This window comes from Python bivittatus, unplaced genomic scaffold, assembly GCF_059951505.1.
Source record: "Python bivittatus isolate LINGU-HERP-01145 unplaced genomic scaffold, Pbiv_v1 ctg000330_np1212, whole genome shotgun sequence".
Taxonomy (NCBI): domain Eukaryota; kingdom Metazoa; phylum Chordata; class Lepidosauria; order Squamata; family Pythonidae; genus Python; species Python bivittatus.
The window spans coordinates 17,283,597-17,310,276 of NW_028277058.1; the positions used below are offsets into that span (position 1 = coordinate 17,283,597).

The 26,680-nt window shown below is 37.0% G+C and overlaps 1 protein-coding gene across 2 annotated transcripts in view; it reads right to left on the reverse strand.

Moving 5' to 3' along the window:
- Positions 1-1,025: 1,025 nt before the first annotated feature.
- LRIG3 (leucine rich repeats and immunoglobulin like domains 3) overlaps positions 1,026-26,680 on the reverse strand; it is a 65,743-nt gene continuing 40,088 nt past the window's right edge. For both annotated transcript variants that reach the window (XM_088141770.1, XM_007429184.4), the window contains 14 exons: positions 25,669-25,812; positions 25,304-25,447; positions 24,755-24,898; positions 23,088-23,168; positions 21,755-21,826; positions 20,697-20,768; positions 18,815-18,978; positions 13,940-14,260; positions 11,319-11,600; positions 10,646-11,098; positions 10,278-10,439; positions 8,878-9,021; positions 8,500-8,763; positions 1,026-7,628 (listed from right to left, as the gene is read on the reverse strand). In XM_088141770.1, coding sequence (XP_087997896.1) covers positions 7,384-7,628; positions 8,500-8,763; positions 8,878-9,021; positions 10,278-10,439; positions 10,646-11,098; positions 11,319-11,600; positions 13,940-14,260; positions 18,815-18,978; positions 20,697-20,768; positions 21,755-21,826; positions 23,088-23,168; positions 24,755-24,898; positions 25,304-25,447; positions 25,669-25,812 — 2,692 coding nt within the window. In that variant the 3' untranslated portion in view covers positions 1,026-7,383. The remainder of the gene's footprint in view (positions 7,629-8,499; positions 8,764-8,877; positions 9,022-10,277; positions 10,440-10,645; positions 11,099-11,318; positions 11,601-13,939; positions 14,261-18,814; positions 18,979-20,696; positions 20,769-21,754; positions 21,827-23,087; positions 23,169-24,754; positions 24,899-25,303; positions 25,448-25,668; positions 25,813-26,680) is intronic.

Below are 26,680 nucleotides of genomic sequence, written 5' to 3' on the forward strand. Positions count from 1 at the left end.
ACTAAACACAATAAATTTATATGGCCTTGCTAAGTAAATGCTTAAATTACTATTTACAAATATAATACAAACTAAATTTGATAATATTCTTTTTGTAGTCATATGCCAAGACATATATAAAAGATATTTCACCTTTATATAAATTGTTTTTAATTAAATAAAAGTTCTATTATAAAGATCTTTTTTGCATATTTGTTAATCAACTCATAATATTATATCTCAGAAGTTCCCTGATAATCTGAGTGCCTTATGCTTTTTTTTTTTAAGTACCCTTTTACATAATGTTCAGAGTGGCAAACTGTGTGTTTCTCATTATGGATATACAGTACATCTAATGCATACATAATTCTCACATTTATTAGTAATAATGGGAAATTCACAATTAGAAGTGTTTGTCTATTTCACTTTGAAACTCCTCATCCTATTTCTAGTTAGGAACAAATGTCTCTGAATCTGAATTCCATTACTGGGATCTGTTGCCAAAACTTTCACTCCTGGAATTTCTTTTTCTCAAATACCCACTAATATTCTGGGTCTGGCCATGACATTTCTTGTGTCTCTCCATGTGTGTATATGCACATGTGCATATAGTGTATAGTACAGTGTTTGAATGCTCATCTGAAGCACAAGTTATATTCATATATCACTTCTAGTATGACAGTGAAATATATTTATCTTAGGCTTAAATTGTTGGCTCTTGATTTTCTCTGAGATTGCTCCCATCTTGCAGACGTTTCAGTACCAGGCAAGTTAATGTCATCAGTGCACTGGTAGTTCAGACAATACCATGAGCCTTGCTAAAAAAAGTCTTAAATTACTATTTAAAATTTAATGGATAACTTCTAATACAAAAATCTATTTATGGGTATTTAAAAAAATGTTATCAGGAGTCCTTCCTTCCTTCCTTCCTTCCTTCCTTCCTTCCTTCCTTCCTTCCTTCCTTCCTTCCTTCCTTCCTTCCTTCCTTCCTTCCTTCCTTCCTTCCTTCCTTCCCCTCCCTCCCTTCCTTCCTTCCTTCCTTCCTTCCTTCCTTCCTTCCTTTTTTATAAAAGTGGGTAAATGAAGTTGTGTTGCTTGGTCCATAGCAAAAGCACTATGTATTATTTATGTTTATGTATGTCAACACGGCTGAGAATTTACATACAACTGCACCAAAAATATTACAGGAAGAAACCTCAGAAATCTCACATTTTTACCAGGACATTTCTGTCATGCCACTCAATTCTATGCTAGTTTCTCAAACAACTGGAACATATACACCATCTGAAAGATTCATGAAGGAACTGATAGAAACTGATAGGAACTCTTTACTGGAACATCTGCTATTTCAAAGGATTTCCATCCAGGTATTTAAGAACAGACCGGACATAATCTGTTCATAAAAAGAAAATTCAGCTGAAGTTTTCCAAAATGAATCTTAGAACAAAACAAAACAAAACAAAACCCTGAATTCTTATGTATGGCTACTCAGTGAGCTCCTTAGGAGTTAATTCCAGCTTTGTATGCATAGGTTTCCAGCAAGAAACATGTCACATGCTGGAACCACCAATTTTTGGAGTGGTTAGGAGCTCCCCAATGATGCAGGGGATTTTTTAGCTGCCAGATTTGATTGAAATGTTGTAAAAATGTTATCATTTTTTTGATGTTTACTCCTCCACAGGAACAATTAAACTAGATGGGGAAAGCAGGCAGAACATGCCTTTTGGAATTCTACCAACAGTAGCCACTGGAAGTATCTGCATTTTTGTCTGTATAACAAAGAAATGTACTGCCTTTGTGTTTCTGCTATTCTGGTGTGGTGTATTGATGTGTTGTGCATATCTTTGCAAATACAAAGGAGGGAGAAGAGGAGCTTGGAAGGGAATTGCTGGTAGTACTCTAAGCCATTGCACAACTGTCTCTCTCATAAGGATGTCTGGGGAATTGTTTTTTTCTGGATAATTTTTCTCTACAGCTCCCCAGTTACATCCATCCCATTTTCAAACTTGATCTTTCTTTTGCCAGCTTTTCCCACCATACTAAATTTGTTCCCACTTGGTTCAGTTTTTGGACAGTCATTCTACTGACAGGCAGACACATTTAATTTCTTTCCAACGTTTTATTGGGTTGGAAAGAATTAAAAATAGATTACTTTTCTTAATAACTGGTAACTTACAATTGAATAAATAGGTATCTCACACTTCCATCTCAAAAAAAAGGGGTGGGGTTGTGCTGACATTGTGGTTTTAATAATTTTAAATTTTAATGGATTTTAATGAAGATACTTTTGTCATATTTTCCCATTAAGATGGACCAATCCTGCCTATTCTGACTGGAAAAAATGTCAAGTCACCTGCTACTTGTAACTGAAGACTGAAACATCATCCGTTACTGAAGTATGGCTTGCTCCACAATATCTCTACACCTTTATTTCTTTGGAAGCCTCTTGAAAAGACAAGATGAATTTTCTTTTTCATTTGTTGCTTAGATACTAATTCTGCTAGTAAGCCTGATGAAGACAATGTTCTACTAAATTGGCATTTGTTCAGACTACCACTATAATTCCAGGTTATACGTTAATAGTCTCTAATCCATTAATAGTCTCTAATAATTTATTCACCAAACATAAAGTTGTTCATCTTATAAAGGGAATGCTTTATAAGAGTATTTAAAGAATACTGAACAAATTCTATGAGCATTATTGTAAAGTAAAGCCCAATTCTTGCATCATTTCATTACTGTAATTGTTCAGCCAGGAGTCATCCCAAAACCCAGACACACCATAGTTGCTGGAAACTCATTTCCCATCTCTTATGCTAGGCCTATGTGAAAATAAGGCAACAGACTCTTAACTATTAGCATTTAAAAGATATAAAGAGCACAGTTCTATGTCATATAAACCAAGGACTTGGACCTAATTCTCTCCTCTCTTCTCCCTTCCCAGCAATATGAAGAGTTGAATTTGGTAGTCTTTCTTAGCACCTGAGTTGTTTTGTACAGTTATGACACAATACAATTATAGTCAAGATTTTTAAGATCCACTTATATTGTCTGAAAAAAAAAAGATATTTTAATACTAATAGCAACTAATAATAGAAACTAATAGCATTTAAAGGGAGATGCAGTGGCGCAGCGGTTTAATGAAAGTTGCCGGCCAGAAATGGTCGACGCTTCAGTGGTTTGAGTCAAGCCTTCGTGTTAAACAGGGTGAGCTCCTGTTTCCTCCCCAGTTCCTGTCAACCCAACAGGTCAAAAACTCACGTGAGTAGATAAATGGGTACTCTCACTCCGGTGGGAGGAAAAATGCTGGCAGTGTCTTGCAAAAAGGAGTTGGGAGCAGTTGCCGGTAAGCGCGAAAAACCCCGCGCGCCCGAAAAGGGTGCAAAGCAACGGAAACCCCGCCTCCTGCGCTCGCCAGCTGGGCTCTGCTCTAGGAAGGAGGCTCTGGCAAACCACTTCCGAAAAACAATTGCCTTGAAAACTGCAAGGACTCGTCCAAGCAGTCACTGCAGGGTCAGCAATGACTGAGCGCAGACAAAAAAAAAAAAAAAATAGCATTTAAGAATGTTTAACTATGGCAGCAATGGTTCCTCTGCTCAATTACAACTCCCAGAACTATTGAATGGCATTTTAAACCCAACATCTGGAGTGTACAGGTTAGAGAAGACTACATGCTTCTGAAATTTCCTACCACTGGAAGATAAGTTCTCAGAAAAAAGAACAACATACCCATCTTTTACCATTCAAAATTTTGAGTAAATACATTTTAAGCTTTCAGGCCTTCTTGACACCACTCCAAAGCTATGGAACATACTGCCCCAGTGAACTGGCTGGCCCTCTCATTCCCAACCTTCAAAAAAAGGTCTCTGAACTTTTTTTAAAAATAGGTCTTTGAAATCCAAAGCCCAGCTGATAATTTTTTATTTTTTATATTTATTATGTTAGTGGCTCTTTTATTGGTAAGTTTGAAGATACTCTAGAGACTCTTTTGATTGTACTTCAGACATTCTGCAAATAAGTAAGTTCAAATGTCTTGCACACAAATGTAAATTTTGGATCAGTGTAATTCTAGCTAAAAATATTGGAATATCCTAAATATAGTTGAAGTAAACACATGCATTATAAAACATTTCTGTAATCATCTTTACTAGATGATGATGATGATGTTGATGATGATGGTGATTCAAGCTGCAATCCTATACTTGATTTTGTGGAAACAGCTCTGACAGAAATTAACAGGAGTACATAAGTAATTGCAGTATGAATTTCTTTGACAATACCTATCCAGAACATGGAGATGTATAGGGGGACACAGTATTGGTTACAGCAAAAGGGACTTATACTAAATGATATTGCTTAAAAGTTGAAAACTGAATATGGCCAGATTTAAAATAGCCAATCTGCTATGTTCCCTCTGAAGTGGACAATTCCCTATTTTGCCATTTTCTTTCTGGTATTTTCAAAATGATGTCTGATGTGTGTGGATACCAACTTAGCAGACCTCAGAAGAATCAGAGGTCAAGGTGATTTAATGAAGAATCTAATTTAAGATTTTCTTGCATTATTGACTCTGAGCTTTATTTCCAACCCTGGAAAAATTAATTTCTTTCAAAACACTGTTAATTATCCCCAAATGCCAATATGAATGTCTGCCACCATATAACTACATCTGGCAACAATGAAGACAAATTAACAAGGAGAGTCAGAAAACCTGGCAATTGGATAAACAAAAGCATGAAAAATCCATTCTGTACAGTGAGACCACCAGTGTCTGAAGATAGATTAACTTCCTGTCTCCAAAGCTAAATTAAAGAGGAAAATTATACTGCAATCTGGATACCAGGTTCCTTGATAGGAGAAAAACCTGGCTTCTTTGACATTGTTAGATGGGGTGGTGCAAATGGGGGAACTTTTCTTCCGCATCTGAAATGTGGCTTATAGAGTTCTGTCTAAACAGCTGTTTTCAATTTTGCTTCGAAAAAAATCTTGACAACTATATAAATTTAAACTTTCAAAGTGAATGGGTTGCGGGGGGGAGAGGCAGCCTTGTAATATTAACCCACAGGGAGACACATGGGTCTCAAGCATATTGCTGACATGAGGATTCACAGCTTTCAAGAGCCTAGCCTACTGCACCAATGGAACAGATGGGACTGTTTTAATCTAGCTTTAATTACCCCAAAGTACTACACTTTGATTTTGAACCAGAGAGAGAAGCCCTAAACCTTGATTTGAAATGGTGATTAAGATTTTTTTTCAGGGGTGGGAGAGGAAGGGAGGGAAATAGGGGAAAACAGGACACAGTTCTAGTTTAAATTAGAGCTGGAAAACAATGCCTTCTCCACCTTAATTTTGAAATAAATGTGTAAGAACTGAGTAATTTCTGAGTTAAAAATGGAATTGTTTTATATTAATCTAGGTTTGTTCAATCAATGCAAAATAAAAAAAGATTTCATATATAAGCTCAGCCTTTTGCAGAAATACTTCATGGTGAAGTTTATCACATAGTGTGAAGAACCTAGATCACCAAAATGAAATCTCTGAAATGTTAATCTCTGTAACAAGAAATGTTCTGAATGAAATTGATACAAAGAACAAATCTCGGCTTTGGCTTCCTTTTAAAAAAATAATAATAACAGAGCCAAAGTTTTTTAATTCTGATGTCAGGTTTTCAGATAAATGGCTGGACCAAAATATTATAGCTTCCTAGTACTATGTGAAGCAACTATTACATGGACACAATAGTCTACAGTGATAAAGACGAAGACAAGGAAGACAATTTAGTGTTATTGAAATTTTGTGTTTTTTCCTTGGCACTAACAGGATCAGGTCATGCTACATAAAACTTAGTAGTACCACAGTAACTTAAGATATGTTACATCATTATAAGCATGGGTTTGGAAGGTACAAGAACAGTGAAACTGTGGTTTCTTTAATATTTACTCTTATTTACCAAGGTAGTTGAATAGGATGGTGGCATTAAAACTACAGACTTCACCAGCCTGTTGTCTTTTATCAGCCATGATCTAAGATGATTCAGCCATTCACTGATCACCATTTGACATTTTGATGATTTAGGGCTGGATCTGTGTGTCATGTTTTTTAAATGCAAACACACACCCACACCCAATTTTAAATTCATACGTGTGATGGAAAGCAAGCAAAAAGCCAAGTAACAATCTCTACCAAATGCAGTAGCAACTTCTACAGCACTTGTCCTTGCCAAATAGATCTATTCTCCACCGTATCACACATTACAATTCTTGAGAAGAGTGCACAACTTCCCTAACATCAGATGTGGCTTTACGCTTAGTAACACAATTTTTCCAGCTAGTAACACAATTCATTCACGTCTTCACAGATTTGTGCAACTGAATTCAATGGGGCTTAGTCTTAGGATAAAGGTGCATAGGAACATAGACCAATGCAGCAGTCTTCTTTTATTCACAACAGTCCAAGTGAATAGTTGGATAGTCCAAGATCTCAAATGGATGTTTCCCTCATACCTCTTGTCAATGATCAAATTTACAAAGTCAATACTGGGATGTACTGAATGCAGTCTTTAACTGGTTTGTAAAAACCAGGAGTGCATTACTCCTAAAGACATGCAGGCTCAGGACATCCAGGGCCAGAACAAAGGTAAATGTGACCAGGATTTTCATCTATTCAAAGATAACCTAGGAATGCAGTTTGAATTACTGGAATGGATACGTTATAAGCTGGGATTGCTATTTATTTGGTTTGATACTGACCATGCATATTAACTAGAACTGAAAATAATCACATTTTTGCTTAGGGCAAAAATAATTAAGTCTATGGGGAACAGGACATTTACAAGTGTGTTTTTTGCATCTCTCCAAAACATCCAGTTTTCTGACACGGGCAATGTTATGCACCACAGTTCAGGTGAAACCAGCAGAGAAGTTTCAACTTTCTCATTCCCCTGAATATGATCTTGGCTGTATGTGTTTCTTTCCAGGGCTTTTTAATGCACAAATCAACAAAACGTAATAAAAAGCCATGTCAGGTATGAATCTATTAACTGTCCATAACTTTGGACAGCTCCTTAAACTCAAGTAGATGCACATGAATTGGTATTAGTTTAAAACATTCATCTGAATAAAATGAAGTCTGTCTCAGTAACAAATGCATAGTTATTATTCACAACATTAATTTACAAAAGGTACTGTTTGGTTAAACAAAACTATACACTTATCAGAAATATAAGGAATGTACAATCTGCCTGAAATAATGCGTTTTACAAATAAAGCTGCATCTGTATAAAAATCATAAATCTCTTTTAAAATACAGCCAGGAGTTTCTTTTCTTTTTAAATAATGTCCACTTTGAGGTAGTATATTTTTTTGGTTCGTAAGTTGATTTTGGGCTAGTACTGCTGGGAAGCTATGTATCCAAGTCAAAGGATTGAAAAGTAGGAGTCCTATAGTTTTCAGCTGGCTGCCTGCAAATAAAGCTGCTATTGTCCACTTCAGCAAACGTCCTACCCATTTTACTACCACCTTCAGATTCTGAATCAAAATCCAATGATTCATGAGAATAATGGGAGGCTTTTGGCTGCCAAACTGAGGACTGCTTATAGCTTGACAAAGAATCAAGCTGATGCTTCCATATAGGTTTTCCAAATGTTCCTAAAGAGACAGAGAAAACATTTATTAGCTATTACAAAAATGGATAAGCAAAATAAATGATCCACAAAATAACATAAACCAATGAAATGGTCTATGTTAATAACATAAATTTAGTAATTACACTTTTTCTAATTAGCCAATTACTCTGGTTCAGACTTATGTTCACATATTCAACTATTTGGGACAGAGAAAGCAGAATGCTGATTTCCTGTTTGTCTTTCAAGACTGTGTGTATGTATGTTGTGTGATAGTTAAGAGAGACCTGAGTTCACATTTTTATGCAGTCATGAAGCTTAGTAAATGGCCTTTGAAACTTGACAGAAGACCGCTAAGGCTCACTGAATGACCATTATTTCTCAGCCTAATCTACCTCTAAGGATTATTACAGGGATAACACTGGAAGGTATTAAGACTAAATACTGTCTGAGCTCTTTCAAGAAAGAGCAAATAATATAGACACTTGATGAGTGAGATTCTTTACACTGAACTTCACATGCCTGTGTTTTGTTAGCTAGCAGCTATTAGGAAAAAGGTACTTTCTCAACGAATACAGTAATTAAGTTCTCATTTTTCAACTTCATTGCCTTATACCTTTATTCCTTATATTCAAATGTAATAAGGCATAGCTTCCAGCTACCCCAATACGGACACATGCTGAAAATATCTTAGTGGTCATACGCTTCTCACCCCTTGTTTAATTAACACACTCTGAATAAATCTCTAAAGAAAACTTTTAATGGAATATCCCATCCACTTGGGTATGGAAGAGAACAATTTTTCAAAAAGCAGTTCTGCTTACTTCATTTCAACATGGCTTCCTCCCCAGTATATGTTTTTAGGATTTCTGGATTAGAAAGCCATTAAAACATACCCATGAAAGTGGTGCTTGGTGTAACAGAAGACAGTTCTTGATTTCTCTTAAATGTGTCTACATCTGAGCTTCTTGTTCCATTCTCTTCATTTGAAGTATAAACAGAAGGAATCGATTTATTACTTGGCATATGTATCTTGGAGATACTGAGGTATCGGTCAAAGGGATCTTCAGGGGAGTGGCTATATGGGTAGCAGTCTTTTTTCTTCAAGCAGCTTGAATCATAAAGGTCCATGCACGCTGTTCTTTGCTCCAAATTGCTGCCTTAAAGAAACCAACAGGGGACAAAACTGTTTATAATTTCAATGAACAAAGACCCTTAAAATGCGGGGGGAAAGAGGGGGAAAATAATTAAAACATTTATATAATGTAAATTACCTGTATGGTATACTTCAAACATATCTGGGCCACATATATTTCCTTTTAAATATAGACTTCCTGAAGTACCCAGATAATGGCATAAAAATGGATCTGTTACAGCTTCCAGGTCATTTTCACTGCAGTTATCTGTATGACAAATTCCTTTAAAAAGGAGACAATACATATCAGCTTCCTTTGATTCTAGGTTTATTTTTTCAAACCAAAACATCTATGTATAAGAAACCTAACTGACTGCAAAGCAATAATTGAGTATGCTAAGTTACAGATTTTTTAAACAGTCACAGCCTTAGTGGCTTCCAAATTTTTAGTAAGACACTCTCTCCATTCATTTATATTTGCTGACCACAAATTAAACACTCTTTAGATGGAGATCCAATTGACTCTGCTGGGGGGAATCATTAGATTTCTGCAAATACCCCTGTCTTTCCAAGGCACTCATCAAAAAAGTCTGAGGAATCCCTATTAGGAGCAAAAAAGCATTATTATGCAAAGGAGCATGCTATTTACAAAATCTAAAGTTACATTATGCTGGTTGAAAATTCTAGCTCACATCCTTAAATAATTGAGTGCACCAAGATTGGGAAAACTTAAACTAGACTAGAGGCACTGCCTGGATCATTGTTGCAATATTCTTTCTCCAGATGTGTGCATATATGGGGGGGGGGATCTCCTCCCTTTTTTTACAGGAACTTTCAGCCATAGACAGACAAAACTGTCAGCCTGAAATAGAGTCCCTTCCTGTTCTGCAATGTGTTTCATAGGACCAATCACTGAAAACATAGGCTTAGGTTTGGGGTTAGGTTAAGTCTTGAGAGAATATCTTGGAACATAAGCTGTTTTTCTTCCATAACTCTGAAAAAACAGAACTTTTCTGTCAACAGCAAGGCCTTAGCTAGTACTGCAGCTGAAAATACTTGGCAGCAATCTGTGTGTTTTTAGTATTATGGATTTTTGTTGAAAAACATGGCTCTAGGTGAAAACTAAAAATGAAATAACATGCAGAGTAACAAGAATGTTCAAGTCATTTCCTGGAAACGTTCCTCAGCTGGAAAAAGCATATATATCAAGAAGAAGATATACAGAACAGCACTGCTGTAAAACTAGAAACATTTGGACATATAGTACCAGAACATCTTTGGGATAATAATAGGCAGGAGACAATCTATCATCAAAGCAGTTGATGAAATAGTAAAACAGTAAAACCGTTATTCTCCAATTTATTTGGAGTTAGGGAACAACCAAAGAACAACAGTGATGGAATCTTAAGCATCAAGGTAGCATAATGAGAAATCTAAGCTGCAATTCTGCAGCACATTACCTTGGAATAAATCCCACTGAATCTCAACAAGATTTCTTTATGAATACATACAAATTGTATAGACCTGTTAAAACCTCACCATTGCTTTCTCTCTGTTGAAAAAAATATCCACCCATGGGGGATGACTGTACAAAGTGATGCTGGCTTCCATTCTCTGATGACCCATATCCGTCTTGTCTTTCAGCTAGAGTTCCTTGGGATGACAGATAGCTTGGAATATCTGCAGGCAAATTTGTCTCATCTGTGATTAAGCAAATGTACATGCACAAAACTATCAGTGGCTGAATTATTTGAAGTATTTTACATAAGCTACAGAAGGATGATTTTCAAAAGTTATTTAGGTTTCTGAATTTGAGTCAAAAGACACAAATAATTCTGCAAGGAAAACTTCAGGAGGGTAACCACAAACATCTTTGAGAGCTCTCTTCCAAGTTTCAGTTTACCCACCTGTGTTTGTGATACTGCAATCTTCATTTCTCCTCCTTGTGTGGTATATGATGACCACCCACACAAGGGAAGTGCCAACCACACAGCACACCACAGCTATGATCACAACACCCACAGTGGCCCATCCATCATCATCTAGGGACAGGGCAGCATTCTGAGGAGAATCACAGGTAGGAGTGGGAATCACACTCAGGCGAACGTTGCCTCTCTCGGTTCCAAGTGTGTTAGACATTTCACATGTGTATTTCCCAGCATCTTCAAAGTCTGTATCCACAATGATAAGCAACTGATTTCCTGCAGCAAAGAAATGCCTCTCTGTCACTGCTAAAGTGCCATCATCTTTGGTCCAATTCAGCCGAGGAGACGGGCTGCCACCAGCAATACACTGCAAGACTGCCGTTTCACCTTTCATCACAGTTCGATCCAACAAGGGCCTCAAAAATGAGGGTGTTTCTGAAATGCAGAAAAAAAGCTGGAGTAACTTTCAGCAAAGTTCTCAGGCTAGAATCTCAGCCATAAAATTATGTGCAAACGTAGTCAGCAGACTAAAAACAATAGGTTGAGTCTAATAAAAGAACACTACGCACATCAAGCCGTATTTATTACTGTCAAAAACAAAACGATGAGCTACCAAATGACCAGTGTCAAGTTGAGAGGGACAGGCTATCCTTACCTAATACTGTTAATGTTGCATTTGCAGAAATACTGCCTGCAGTATTCTGAGCTGTGCAGCTGTAAATGCCTGTGTCCTCAATTTTGACATCCACAATAAAAAACACGTCATCCTCGGGCATCACGTGCATGCGTCTCTTGCGTGCTGCAGGGAAGTCAGTGCCCCCATCTTTCTGCCAAGCAATCTGAGGCACGGGGTGACCAACAGCAGCACACTCTAGCCGTGCTGTTGCCCCTGCGCGAATTGTGAGATCCATGGGCATCTTGGTAAACGATGGAAGCACTATATAAAAGACAGGAAAAGTTTGTTTTCAGACTAAGAGATTACTCTTGTTCACTGCTTTGTATAGTATTCAGTATCTTATTGTTATCTTCCTCACCATTTCAATGTTTTAAACTGCATATGGCACTTCATCAGAAGCATTATAGCGCTTCGAAATTATAAATTTAATATTTTAAAACATAAAAGGGGTTAAAATAAACAAAAAGCAGAGATGGCAGGAAAAATGGTTTCTTTACTCATTTATCTGCTGAATGAATGCAATACAGATATTTCTGAAAATGCACATTAGGAGTGAGGAGAGTTTTTCATACATTCCATATGTAGCGAGAAAAAAGTTTCAACTTGTAGGTAGATGAGATCTGGAGCCCTGTGTATCCATGTTCTGGAGCAAATTGTGGTTAGGCTCAAACTAAACATACAATATGATATATCTTTCAGACATTTGTGCCTTACACATGAATACCTGCAGGAGAGTGCTCCATAACATGTATTTGGGAAACAGATTTATAAGGGAATAATTTAACAACTGAATTACAGATAAAGTTTGCAAAGTTCTGAGATATTAGGAACAGGAAGACATTACTATTAGGAAAACAAAGTAGCACTATTAAATAGTATTACTTTTTATATACAGGTAGTCATCACTCAACAATCTTTCGATAAGTGACTGCTCAAAGTTACAATGGTGCTGAAAAAGTAACTTATGACTGGTTCTCGCAGTTATGACTATTGTAGTGCCCCCGCAGTCACGTGATCATGATCTGGGTGCTTGGCAACCAGCTTGCACTTATTATGATTGTGGTGTCCCAGGGTCACGTGATTTCCATTTGCAACCTTCCCAGCCAGCTTCCGGCAAGCAAAATCAATGGGAAATTGTGTGATTCACTTAATGTCTGTGGTGCTTCACTTAATGATTGCTGCAAAAAGTATCGTAAAATCGGGTGTGGTCACATGATGCCTCACTTAATGACCACCCTTGCTTAATGACAAATTTGCCAGTTCCTATTGTGGTTGTTAAATGAGGACTACCTGTACTGTATATAAAATATTCACATTTCAAAACTGATTGCACAAGTATAATCTTTAAATAAAGTTCCTAGGGTATCTTAAACATAACTCAGGATATTATCAAAAGTATCAGGATATTATCAAAAGGATAGAAAAGAATAGAATGTCTTGTTTTCTCAGGCCATTTATCTGTATCTTCCTTTTGTAGTTGTGCCTCTGAGTCAGTCTTTATTCCTGGTAGCTGCCTCAACCAGTCCACCCAGTTTTCTTGGCAATGTTTTTGGAAGAGGTTTGCCCGTGCCTTCTTTCCAGGGCTGAGAGAAATGACTGGACCACAGTCACCCAGCTGGCTTAATGCTAAGGTAGGACTGGAACTAAGAGTTTCCAATTTTCAGCCTGATGTCTTAACCACTACATCTGGCTCTTAGCTTTTTAAATTTGCTGACATTTTATTAATTTATTTACTGATGTTTTAGTAATGTATTTATTTTTTAAATGTTTATTGTGAGATCCTTAAAGAAGACTGACACTGGAAGATAAGTAAACAACAAAAGCAAACTAAGACGGGTTTAAATTTTAAAAATGAACAAGTAAACAAATATATCTGGTAGCATCCCTAGGGAGACCATTTTACTGAGAGGATGTCACCACTGAGAATCTTCCTCTTGTGGCCACCTGTTGTTCTTCATAGGGCTCCTATGAAAAGACCCTCCTGTGATGTCCTCCAGGAAATGTCAAACAGATATAAAGATCAGAATTTTTTAGTATCTGAGTACCCAGATACTCAGCCATAAAGAGCCTAAGTCATCACCCACACTTAAATTGTGTCAGGAGAGCAGAAGCAGAACAGCCCAGAAATAAATGGGAGCTCCTAAACCCTGGTCCTAGTTAGCAACTAAGCTGCTATATTCTAATTAAATGTTATTTCCAGATAGCTTTGAAATATAGTTTTGGTCTTAATAAATCCCCATGGCCCTCCATATGTTGCTGAGTAACTCACAGAAGCTCAAGCTAGCATAGCCAATGGTTGAGAATACTGGGAGCTATAATATGGAGAGTTGTAGGTACTCTGCCTATAGATGACAGCAATTTAAATGGAGGCTAGCAGATACATGTAACTGTGATAAAAATGAGAAGCAGGATCTACTGTTTTAAAGCTCTTCAAATAAAACTTCAGCAAAAATCTCATTTATTTTTTTAGGTATTCATACAGCCAGCTAACAAACAAACAAACAAACAAACAAACAAACAGATATGCTGAGTAAACTCTTTTAGAAGGAATGCTATATTATACATTTTTGTTAATGTGTAAGTACATTTGAAATGCTTACTGTTCACTGTAAGTTTAGCCTTGACAGAGTACGATGAGCCAAAGTGATTGGATATAACGCACTGGTATTTTCCTTCATTACTGAATTCAACATTGCGCAGCCTAAGGATGGTGGTATACTCCATGACTTCACCACCCTGTGCCCTAAGATGCGCATAGTTCTCCATTTCAGCATCACGTATTAATTCATTATCTTTTTTCCATGCAAAAGTCATTGGGGAATCACTGCTGCTGGCTGCTGAACATATAAAACTCAAATTGGAGCCTTTGATTGCTGACTGAGTTTCAGGTTGGACAGTTATCTGCGGCTTTGGAAAATCATCTATAAAAGAAGAGCAAATCAACAAGAGCAGCAATGAATAAGATCACACAATTTCTTGTCTATCAGAAAATGTGACAGAACAGACTTGAAAACCTTCTATTAGTTTTGATACAATCAATTTTATATAGCACAACTTATTTTTTTAAAACCTGCTCTTTTACCAATCTTTGTCTAGATCAGCCTTCTATAATTTGGTTGGGACTAATACCAAATTAGGAATTGCTAATCTAATGAATGTCAATATTTTATACAAATTCTGCTCAGAAATACGGTCCAACTAGTTCACTAACCATCCTTATATACTTATATACAAAGAGACTCTGTATGGCTTAAAAGAAATTAGTTCCATCTTGGCATACTCAGCACACAGCTACTTTCTGAAAAGCTGGCTGTCCAGTTACCTAAAAGCATAGAGACAGGAAGGCTGCACTGACAAAGCTATATCCCTTAAATAATCTATCATGCTCATTTTGTGTTGTGTGTGTGTGTGTGTGTGTGTGTGTGTGAGAGAGAGAGAGAGAGAGAGAGAGAGAGAGAGAGAGAGAGAGAGAAACTGGAATCTCCAGAGCCCCACATATGACGCCTAATTCCACCTTGACAAAGACTGGACTCTGACTATAAACCTTTGCCCCTCAAATAAAATTAACATATTCTTAATTTTATTAGTATTCCCAACAGCATAACTAGGCTGCAATTCTATACATTGTGTAATTACTCTAACTGGGACCAGAATTTCCATCACTAAGCGAAGCAGTCGTTAGGCAAAACATCACATGACTGCACTGCTTAGTGATAGTTCCAGTAGTCCCAGTTGCAGTCATTAGGCCAGGACTGTGCCATCATTTGGCAAGCGTCTAGCTTGGCCCTGCTTCAACTCCCCTCACCCAGCTATCTACTTCCCATTGCTGCCCTTTTGGCTACCCTGCCCTCCACCCTGCACCCCCACCCCCTGCACTCTGTTCCCCTTGCCACCTCCAGCTGGCCTTTACCGTCTTCTTCTTCCTCCTGCTTTGTCAGCAGCGGGAGGAAGAAGATGGCGAAGGTCAGTTGGGAGGGGTGATGGAGTGCAGGACAGCAGGGGTGTAGAGCAGAGGGGTGGCAGAGGGCATGGTGGCAGGGACAGTGGAATGCAGGGCAGCCAAAAGGATAGAGACGGGGGGGGGAGATAGGCAGGTGGGGGAGAGTTGAAGTGCACCCTGTGGTTGTAAATGCGGGTGGGCTGCCAAGTACCCAAATTTTGATCATGTGACCACGGGGGCACTGCAATAGCTTTAACTTCAAGGACCAGTCGTAAATACATTCAGCTTACATTAACTTCAAATGGTTGTTGAATGAATGGTTACTAAGCAAGGACTACCTGTAAGTGGGACTTATTTCTGAGAAGACATGTAATAATATGCAGACTTTCTCAATCATATTACTTATCACTTGATAGGTATGGTTAGGTGGCCACTCTAATAAATAAGTATTGTGCATGCATGCTAAGCATTCAGCCAGGCAACTCTTAATACAAGAAATATTCTTCCATACAATTTTTTTAAACTAAGGATAATGACAAGCAGCTTGGCTGTTCTAGCCCAAGGAATAGCAATTGCTGGCTTCTGTTGTATATCAAATATCAGTCACATACAAGGATAGCATGCAACTTCATTTATAAATCAATGACACTGTTTTTATTTAGATAGCATGGCATGTTTCAATACTGATTTTCAGTTCATAATTTTCTGAGCAATTGCCTTTGTATCTAAAATTTATCAGTTCTGTGTCGCTGTGAGTTGTACAAGTTACATCAATTTTGAATTATAAGGATAAGAAAATGTGTGATACTTTTCATCTTTGTTAAAATGAATATTTTCTGTTTTCTCAGCTACCCCCCCCAAAAAATTCTCTAACCTGACAAGTTGAATTAGTATCTAAAACTACATACACATCATTATTTGTATTATGTTTAGAAAGGCATGCGGTATTTTTCTCCTGCTGAGCAATCATAATAATGAATGCAAGAATGAGTATTTGAATTAAGGTTATTCAACTAGAAGACCTAAGAACTAAGCAGCACACTTTTCTTGATTGCAACTATATGTCATAGAGACACTTTCCATCAAAACATTAAAATGGTAACCAGGATATGAAGATCAAAAACATGTTTATTCAATTCACTACATTTGGTTAGCCTAGTAAAGAAAACTGAATTTTGTCCAACTCCTGAAGTATACTGCACAATAAGATTAATTCAGAAAGTAACTCTTCTAAATTGCACACTAGGCATTTATTTTAAAACTATTAAGCCAGGCTATGCAGATGCTATTAGCGAATATCCTATTATATATAAGGTTATGATGTGCTACAACTGGCTGCTTGGCAGTTGGTTACCTCTACATTGGTTCACCTGAAAGTATGACTCTTTTTGGTGTAAGTGATTGCTTCTGGCTATACAGGTAGTCCTTGGGTTAAAAACGCCTGGTTTACAGATGACCCATAGTTAAGAATGGAGCCTATTGTAGCAAAATTCAAGTTAAATACATAATGATTTGAGTTAAATACACAATGGTTCAAGTTAATTACACAATACTACTTATACAGTATTATACAATACTGTTCTGGCTTACATACAAATTCGATTTAAGGACAGACCTTGGGAACGGAACTCATTCTTAAAGTGGTAATTTTCGTATCTAAAAGTCGAGACAATAATGCATTTTTCAGCTGTTCAGAGCAAGTCACACTTCTTAAAATTGTAGCATTCTGTCCTATATTATGCATGCAAATGTTGCTGTTTAATGTGTGTTAAATATACACTGGTAACCTGGTAGTCAAGCTTGCTGGGGCCAATGAACTTCATTAATTATATTTATAAAAATAGATGTTGATAGTTCACAAAGAAATTTGCATGCAGAGCAAAACCTATATTCAAAGTCCAAGTTAGGAACTTCCAAGGTGCTCCATCATTAAGGAACATAATTCTAAATTAATTGTACTGTTTTTAATGTAATTGTCTACAAACTACAGAAGTCCATGAATAGAATATTATATCTTATATATAAATGACTTTGCCTCTTCTTTCAACAGTTTTAAACTGCTAGCCTTGGAGGGAACAGTAAAATACACCTGAGAAATCACACTTAAATCTGATACTTAGGTAGTAAGATCATTATTTCCATATCTTTTTTATTAACTTGATTTCTTGTATATAACGAAAGAATGATGGATACGTTAAAAAATGAGACAAAAGCAAAATGGCAAAAATCAACTTCTTGATTGAAATACAGTACTATTTGTTTTTCTTTTTAAAACTGGAATATACATGGGGAGCTTCAGCCTCTGAGTCCAATATGCTTGACACTGGCTTTCTATTTGAGTTGCGAACTCATTGGGAAACGAACCAGATAAATTTGGAGAGGATAGGATTAGCTGTTAGCCTTAAGAGTTGAGGTTACTTCTGAATTGGGGCACCAATAATAATTGCACAGAGCAATGGTGGTCTACAGGAAGGTCTCCATCTCTTGCTTATAAGCATCACAGAGTCACTTGTTTGAATAACATCATGCTGAACTAAGATGAGCCTTAGCCTGATCCAATAGGGATATTTTTTTCTCATTTACCCTCTCAAGCTCTGTCCATTCTCCTTTCAACCTTCCTTTCCAGGTTCCTGACTATCCCTGAGATACAATAATATTTGCTCTTACTATGGAAATATCAGCCCTCCTATCTAGAATGGAACAGTCCAGGACTAATTGATTAATACTTCCTTCTACCTAACAAATTAATTATTAGTTATATAATTTTGCAAACATAAAGTATTTCTCTTGCAATTATTCAACCGTATGTGCCCTTTCCATTTGGAAATGTAATCCTTAAGATGTAGGGAACCTGCAGTCCTCCTGTGTTGTTAAACTTTCAGAACCCTAGCTAGCACAACCAGTGTTGACAGTTGTTGAAAGGTAAAGCATAGCAACATCTGGAGGATCTTCCCAGTCTAGCTGAGATGGAGTCTTAGAGATTTGTGGCAATAAGGTGAAGCTACAGCTATGAAAAATACTAAGCCAGAATGAACTGCTGTACCAAACTATTTCTGTTTTCCTACTGTAAAGGTCGGTCAAAGACCGAAACAAAGATATTTGTTGTGGAGACAAGGAGAAGGAGAAGGAGAAGGACTGGGTCTGACTATTCCTTAATAATGAAGATTTTTTAAAAATGTAAAGGTCTCTACTGTTTGCATCTAAGAACATTAAACGTGCACCAATCTAAACATATTAAACTACAGCTCTTATCTAAGAAATATTAATATTTTAAGGCTATAGCATATATGTTAGCCACCTTCATTCACCATTTGAAACATGCTATGCAATCAATAATTGTGAAATCACATATTGTAATATATGCAGATCAGAGTACATGAAGAGTGAAAAGAAAAAGAATATCCTACACACATCCATATAAAGAGTGACAGAGAATTAACTCTAAAATATTAAAGATAAAGTTTGTTAATTCCTTTCTAAAATAACTACCAACTTTACAATCCTGACAGAGATAAAAAGGGAAGTTTAAACTTACCACACACAAAACCTTCTAGGCTGACAGCAAAAACATTTCTTCCTTTCAATACCTGAGGATGGGCACACGTGGCATTTACAAAGGTCTGGAATTTATTGTCTACCAGCCATTCAGGTAGCCACTTCAGCTGGCAATCACACAAAAGGCTTGATGTGTTTATATATCTGGAAAATAAACAGGAACACATTTGCACCACAAGAAAACCATGGACCTCTACATTTGAAAGGAGCAATATTAAAGACAACCCTGAGGATAAATAAACAAACTAGTGCCCAATAGCCTGCTCCATTGTAATATGTCAATGGCAGTAACAATATGTTGGAAGCTAACTCTCATATGATGGTCTCTTTGCCCAGGTTCCAGATAACAGGCTTTGCATTCTTAAATAGCATATGCCTACTAGGGTTGTGCACAGTCTCAGATTCAAAGAGAAAAAGGTGCTTGAGGACCTGCATGTGTGTACATGTAGTAACTTGTAGGAACTCCTCAAACTAAACATGTCTCTTTCCAGACATGTGACTCTTGGAAAGCATTTAACTGCTTTAAGGAGTTCTGCATGCTTCAAAGAACGTTTCTGCCTTGAAAACTGGAGCCTTAATGCCTATTTCCATTCTTCATAACTGACTGATTTGGTATCTGTATTTCATCTGGGAATATCTAAAGTTGGTTTTAATTCAAACTCTTTCTGTAAAGAAAACGTCTGCACTATATCAACACGCACCCATTACATGTTAGTCTTAACAGGAATTTAAATAGGGGACCTTACAGAAAGTATGCCAACAATGTAACTCCTTACTCTATTCAGTAGGTAAAATAACCTAGAACTATCCTAAAGCAAAATGTCTTCTTCAATATGGGATCTTTCCCTAATTAGCTTTACTTGTTCAGCATGTAGTCTTAAAAATATTGTTGCTTGAATTCCATTAACTACATGTTCTTCTCAGGTTCTCCCTTGCAGGCGAGACTGGAAACAATTAACAAGTACACAAAAATCCAGGAGCATCTGATAAAAGAATTTTACTGCAGAAAAGCTTAGAAGTCATTAAAAAGGAATTCCAGCAAGTACTTTATATCCAAAGCAAGTTCTGTGTGTGTGTGTATGTGTCTGTATCTCAAGTGTTCACTTTCTGTGTCTTTTTCTCCTATCCATAGGGGAAAGTGGCCTTCTTTAATAGGTAAGAGGTCCATTTTGCATCTAATTTTGTTTCAGTCATGGCGAGATCTGATATCAGATTATTTTCCTCTGACAGTGTGGAAAATGTGAGAACTAAGTCTCACAGTTCTTTTCACAAGCTAACAACCTCCTCCCCCTTATCTCACTGTGTGTCAGGCCTAGCCGAAGGAACTCCAAGAGACCACGCAAATTCAGTCCAGCTATGTTTATTAGCTACAACCTCTAGCAAGAATCTTCCCAGACTAAAACCCCAGTTCCCAAAGTCCTCCAGCCACAACAGTGTGAATTCCTCAGGGAGGTGTCAGTCTCATCCTTTTGTTCCTCCCACGTGGTTCCGGTGAGCTAAGAAAATGCTTATCTCCCTGAGCTTGGCCTTCATAATTCCATTCCATCATATTGTGTTGTTAAATGGAAAGACTCCCTCAAATTGATATGAATTGTGGTAACTTCATGGAAACATCCATGTGATTTTGGGTGGGGGGCACAACAAGTATGTGGCTCACCATTGCCTCCTTCCGGGAGTTGTTCCAACTGCCTGGTCCCATCTCCAGCCTTGTGATTTCCTGATGCAAGTACTAAGTCTGGCCCTGCTTGCTTTTTTGAAGCACGGCACAGGTCTGCTATGTGCTGCCACTTTAGATAAACCCAACCGTTGTTGGGTATTTTTAACTATATGAAAGCTCTGTTGGAGGAAAGAGAGATACTTACAATTCTTTGAGATTCTTCATTTGTGAAAATGTGTTTCCTTGAATTGACATGATTGCATTATTACTTAGATCACTGTAAGAGAAAAGCAAAATTAATGTAGTTCAGTGTAGGACAAATTCTATTCTAAAAAGACAAAAAAAAAAGGAGCTTATATCTCATTCGCATTACACATAACAATTTAGCAATATTTCCTGGATAGATAACAACATTGGGTAGGGGAATTCTTTTGATGAATTAAAAAGAGTTTTCCATTTTTTAAAACCTGAACGTGTATTTGGATTTTTGAGAAATTAACATGGTCGAGGGAGGGAGGAAGGAAGGAATCAGAAGAAGGAGGAGACCTTTGGATCACCCATGTTAGATGTTAGTTCCAACACACAGATCTGCATAGTTTAACTCCACTTTCATGGACAGTTTTTCAACACTTAAAAAGAAAAAAAAATCCTTTCTATTTCTTTAAATTAAAATCAATACAACAAATCTTCAGTTGAGGCTCAAAAGGTGATTGATGTACTTTCTAAAATGAGAGAAGAAGTCTCTTCTACTGTTTAAAAAGACCAGCATGCTTACAGCAGTGCTAGACTTCTTGGTAAACCAGAATTCTTCCTGGGACTTCCTGAACCATGTGACCATGCAATGTCATGAAGAAGTCTACACTTCAAAGAAACCTCTACTGCTGCAAGTATATTTGGCTGTTTTAAAAGCTCCAAAAAGACATAAGGGACTATCTTAGCCACTTTGACAACAGAAATGAAAATAAAGACATTTTAGAAATGTCTGTCCCCTTATATCTACACTGTGGATTTTCCAATTGTGGATGAATGCTAGCTGGACTGCACCACACTTGTCATATCATGGATCTTCTGACAGACTCACAACTGTTCCTAGCAAATCCTTGGGTAAAATTATTTTTAATCCCTAACCCAGAAGGGTGTTCAAGTGTTGCCTGCAGACACTGCATGGCCAGCCCTAAGATTCCAGTAAGCAACTTTTTCTAATGTTAGCATCACTGTACATTTTAGTAACTGTTTAATTAAGGATTATTTTCAACTACTTACAGGTGTTCAAGTGCATCCAGACCAGAAAACGCTTTCTTAGTAATTGACCTAATTCTGTTCCCTTGGAGTAGCCTGGAAATATAATACATAACAGATGCAATAAAATAAAAAGTATTTTTGCACATTTTGATAATGCCTTTGGGGCCATGGTTTGTCATGTTGCAATTCTGTCTTTTAAGCTTCTTCCGACCACAGTGATTTCACTTCCTAAATAGATGCTTTTATTTGGTTCAATAACTAAAGAGATGAAGGCATTTCAAATGTTTATGAATATAATTTGGTAAAGCAATTATTTTAGGAATACACATAACCCATCTCTTATTTCCACTCGCATGGAGTTTGAAGAGAATGTTTGCATTCTAATAAAACCTGGATACTAGTTTGCTTTATCAAACGTTATTTCTTTACACAACTAATCAGCCTTTCAATAATGTCATAACTTCAATATCTATAATGAATAAAAATAAGACATTTTATAGTACTAGGTGTGGTGCTAAAAATTATTATATTTATTTTATGCACTGCTTTTATTAGTTGCTTTATAACATTCTCAAGACAACAAGCAATGAAAGCAAGATCAGTTTAAAACCAAAAACATCCCATAAAACGTATCCCAAATAACAGCATGCTATGAAATAGAAATACATAGAGTAGCGATTACAACAGATCCAATCACTATAAGCAAGACCAGAAAAGCCACAAAATCAACAGTAAGAAGCTGAACTATATTTCAAATCCTTTTCATACTTTTGCACTGAAAAAGACAATATGTCAAGGAAGAAACTGTTGAATTAAGATGCCTACACAATTCAAAATGAGTAACTTTGGCTCCAAAGTCTCATAGCACGTTATCTCCATTCTCCATCTTAGCTAGTTTTCACACTCCTGATCACTGTCTCTGTCCACTATAATATAAATAAAATAGATGGGTTTGAAAAGAAAAGTTCAGTTGGCCTTGTGATACTATGATGCAGACCTCGGAAGTACTGTAAAGACAGCGTCAAAGAAAAAACATCAAGTTAGTGAGCAAGCGGGTGACCTCAAGGCCAAATTCACACTGCAGACAGCTGCCAGCTGGTCCCGTATCAACTAATACTATCAAATTTCCCTACGTCTGATGTCTGGCTCCTCTGTATTTTACCATTTCCTCAGTGGTTGTTTTATCTATGGACTTTTGTGGAACAGTAATAATAATACCCACCATTGCCATAATAATAACAGCAATCATAATGATAATTTGCAGGAACTAGTGTCCTTGATGTATCTCTCTATCCAGGACCCCAGGAATAAACATTCATCATTACTTAAGTAGAGAGAAGAAAGTCATACTTACAGCCATCTAAGTTTGTCAAGTCCGGAGAAAGCACCGTTCATATCTTCAATTGTCCATGAGATTTCATTATTTTTAAGGTCTCTGAGGAAAGGAAAAGATTTGAAATCAGTCCCAAAATATCACAAAAGTGCACATATGTTTGAAATCACAATTTTAATCTGTGTAACTCCTGAGAAGAGAGTGTCTACAATCTTTTGTGTGTGCGTGTGTGTGTGCGCGCGCGCATGCACGCCTTTGAGTCAGTGTTGACTCCTGATGACTTGCAGTTTTCTTGGCAAGATTTTTGGAAGTGGTTTGCCATTGCCTTCTTCCTAGGGCTGAGAGGGAGAGACTGGCCCAAAGTCACCCAGTTGGCTTTGTGCCTACAGCAGGACAAGGACTCATGGTCTCCCGATTTCTAGCCTGATTCCTTAACCATTACACCAAACTGGGTCTCTGTCTGTAATCTAGGAGCATGTTACCACTTGTCCTGTGGAAAAAAAAGACTATTCAGTACAGTAAGCATTGGTCACACTTTTTCAATGGTAGTTCCATCTGCAAGCCATAAACTACAATTTTATTTTATGACAGCTTGCTGATTTTAATGCTTTTACCAAACATATGGGGTTTTTATTGATCACAACAATATTTTGGCTTGTCCATTAGAAAAGCAGCTATGCCAGTAGCAAGAGATGGAAGGTAGAAAGGCAAGCAGGGAGTCTGACTGTAATAGAGGCTTAACAGTTGGGTTAATATACATGAATGGTAGCAAAGATCTGACGCTTCTTACGTGCAAGCTATTTCTCACTGGAATGAAGCTATGGAAAAACAGAAGCAAGCAATGGATGACGCAAAGAGAGTTCAAGAGGTTGAGTCATTGCCTGATTTATATGTCATAACATGAGTTGGAAGACAGATATTCCCATCAATGGAATGTGTGACATGTAAACATCATTGCATGTGGGGCAACAGTGAACAAATGGCTGAATGTTTCTGAAACAACAGCAGCAACAGCAAGTGATGTTCCTAGTGGTTCCCATTCTTTTCCATTATGCAGATTACAACACCATCATTGAAAGTTTTTCGATGGTAATCCCATAGCCAGGAGTTGTCAACAATGCTCCTGTGAGTATCATAGGATATATGACCTGCCCCACCCTCAACGTATAATGTCTGAAAATCCAAAAGTATTTTAAATAGTAATTACATATTCGAAATCCTGTGATATCTCCAAATCTCCCAAGAGTCCGTGTTCTCTCCCAAAATCTTGCAGGGTAAGCTTCCCCCCTCCCCCCAGTGTCACTGTATGGCACATTTTGTATGATAATTCCATACTTCTATAATGTTCTATCTAGGTTTTTAACTCATAATTTAAAATGGAAATCCCTGAATAAGTAATATGCTTTTTTGGCACCTAGCCAACAAATCAGTTTTGATGCTTTTAAAAAGCTCTCAATTCTAAGTCAATTTAAAAAAGAACTCAGAATTGAGCAAATTGTACCTATTACTGAGTTTTCCTTCACAAGCTTCTCAGACCCATTATAGAAAGACAACATTGTTTTATTACACCAGTCTTTTCTAATGCCCTTCATATGGGCAAGTCTTTAGTTCTCATAATTTTCCTAAGTTCTATATAATCGGTTGGGAAGGCTGCCTTAGATCTTTAAACAAGTTTTCCTGAAACTTACAGAGTTTGTAAACTGGATAGTCCCCGGAAGGCACAATCTGCAATGTAGCTCACTTTGTTGTTCCCGATATCCAGCCTTACTAGCAGGCTTAAACCAACAAAGCTTGAATCTTCTAGTCTTGCTAAATTATTGTAAGTCAAGTCCCTGCAAATTTAAAAAAAAAGGGGGGGGATAATGTTGGTTTTAAATCAGCATAAACAAGACATTCAAGCTAAGAATGCAATTCATTTCTTAATCAGTTTCAGAATAATGTATTTTTAATGCAAGTTTGTGTGTTATTTTCCATGACACGTAATATTATTGCAGAACTAGTTTCTTTTATTTGAAATTACAGTAACAAAATCCAAGTGTTACTGGTACAAAGAAACATAGTTGGCTTCAGATTCTTACAACAAAGCATCAGTGTATTCAGCACATGCACATAATAGCAAAGCCACTGTCATCCTGAAAAGTGGTTATCCCACCGCTCTTCCAATCATACTTTGGCCTGCACCCTACTTTTAAAACAGAGGAGAGTTTAAAAAAAAAACACAAAAAACAACTACTCACAGCTCACTGAGTTTTTGGCAAAACTCCCAGGCATCAGGTCTGATCCTGCTGATAGCATTTTGGCTAAGATGAAGCTGCTGTAACATTAACAAGCCATAAAGCCAGCCTTTGGTAATCTCTGTTAAGTTGTTATGATCCAGCTGCCTAAGAACACAAAAATGAAAAACCCATCTATAGCTGCAAGCTTTAACCATTTTAAAGGTAGAAAAAGACATCAAGTCTCTTTCTCATAAAAACAAGCTAGAAAAGTTTTACCATCTTGTGTTTTATACATGTATATTTTGTGAACAACTCAGTCCTGAAACACAATTAACTGCAGTACTTAGAATGGTTCTTTCTTGAAGACTGTGAAAATATGTACTTACAGTATTTCCATGTTACTTAATCCCCAGAAAGCTCCATCCATGAGCCAAACAAGCCCATTTTTCTGTATTTTTAATGATTTCAAAGAAGGCAGTCCTTGAAAAGTAAGCCCATCTATTTTTTTAATTCTGTTGCGGTTCATCTCTCTGAAGGGAGAAAAATATTCCATATTATTGCAGGAAATTCAAGTTTCTAAGCCCTGTGTGTGTGGGCCTGTGTCTCTGTAAGTTTAGCAGAACTAGAGAACATTCTTTTTCAACCAGATTGCTCTTTAAAAAAAAAAAAAGAACTCTAAGGCAAGACAGTGCCTATAATTTTGGACACCTTTCAAGCCAATTTTACTTTGTAACTCCATTTTTAAAAAGGCTGAAAATTATGCTTCCAGGAATTCAGGGGTTCAAGATAAGGTTTTAGGAAGCTATGTGCTATCCATGGGTGTGTGTATGTGTGTAGTTGGTCCTACCTCTGATGCTTTCTTATTTAGCATGTAAAATGCTACTTAGATTTGCTGTATGTGACATCTTTTTCAGCATCTTAATTTTTTTAGCTACATTCTGTATAAATCTTTTCTGTCACTTCTATGGTTGCTATTCCTTTTACCCATGCAAACTCCAGAGCAGTTTCTCCTTTCCCCATATCTCCAATCTTCTGTAATTTAGAATTTTATTAGTGAATTATTACAAACAATAAAAAACAATAAAGCCTATGCTAGTTTTACTGTGATGCAGCATCTCCTTAAGCTTTTGCAATGACTCTTACCAACCACCTCAAATGCCAAACTGTTAGCCTTTTACATATTCAGGTTCTTAATATCTCTCAATTTTCTTTTATTTGTTCTATTATTTCCTCATCCTCTTCCTCTTTTTTCATGAGCTTATTTACTACTCTACTCATTTTAATTCTCTCTCTTTTTAAACCTCTACACTAGGGATCTACAACTTTTTTAAGCAGTAGGAACTACTGAGCAATTCCACATGATGGTGCAGATGCCAAAAAATCGAAACTAAAATATGA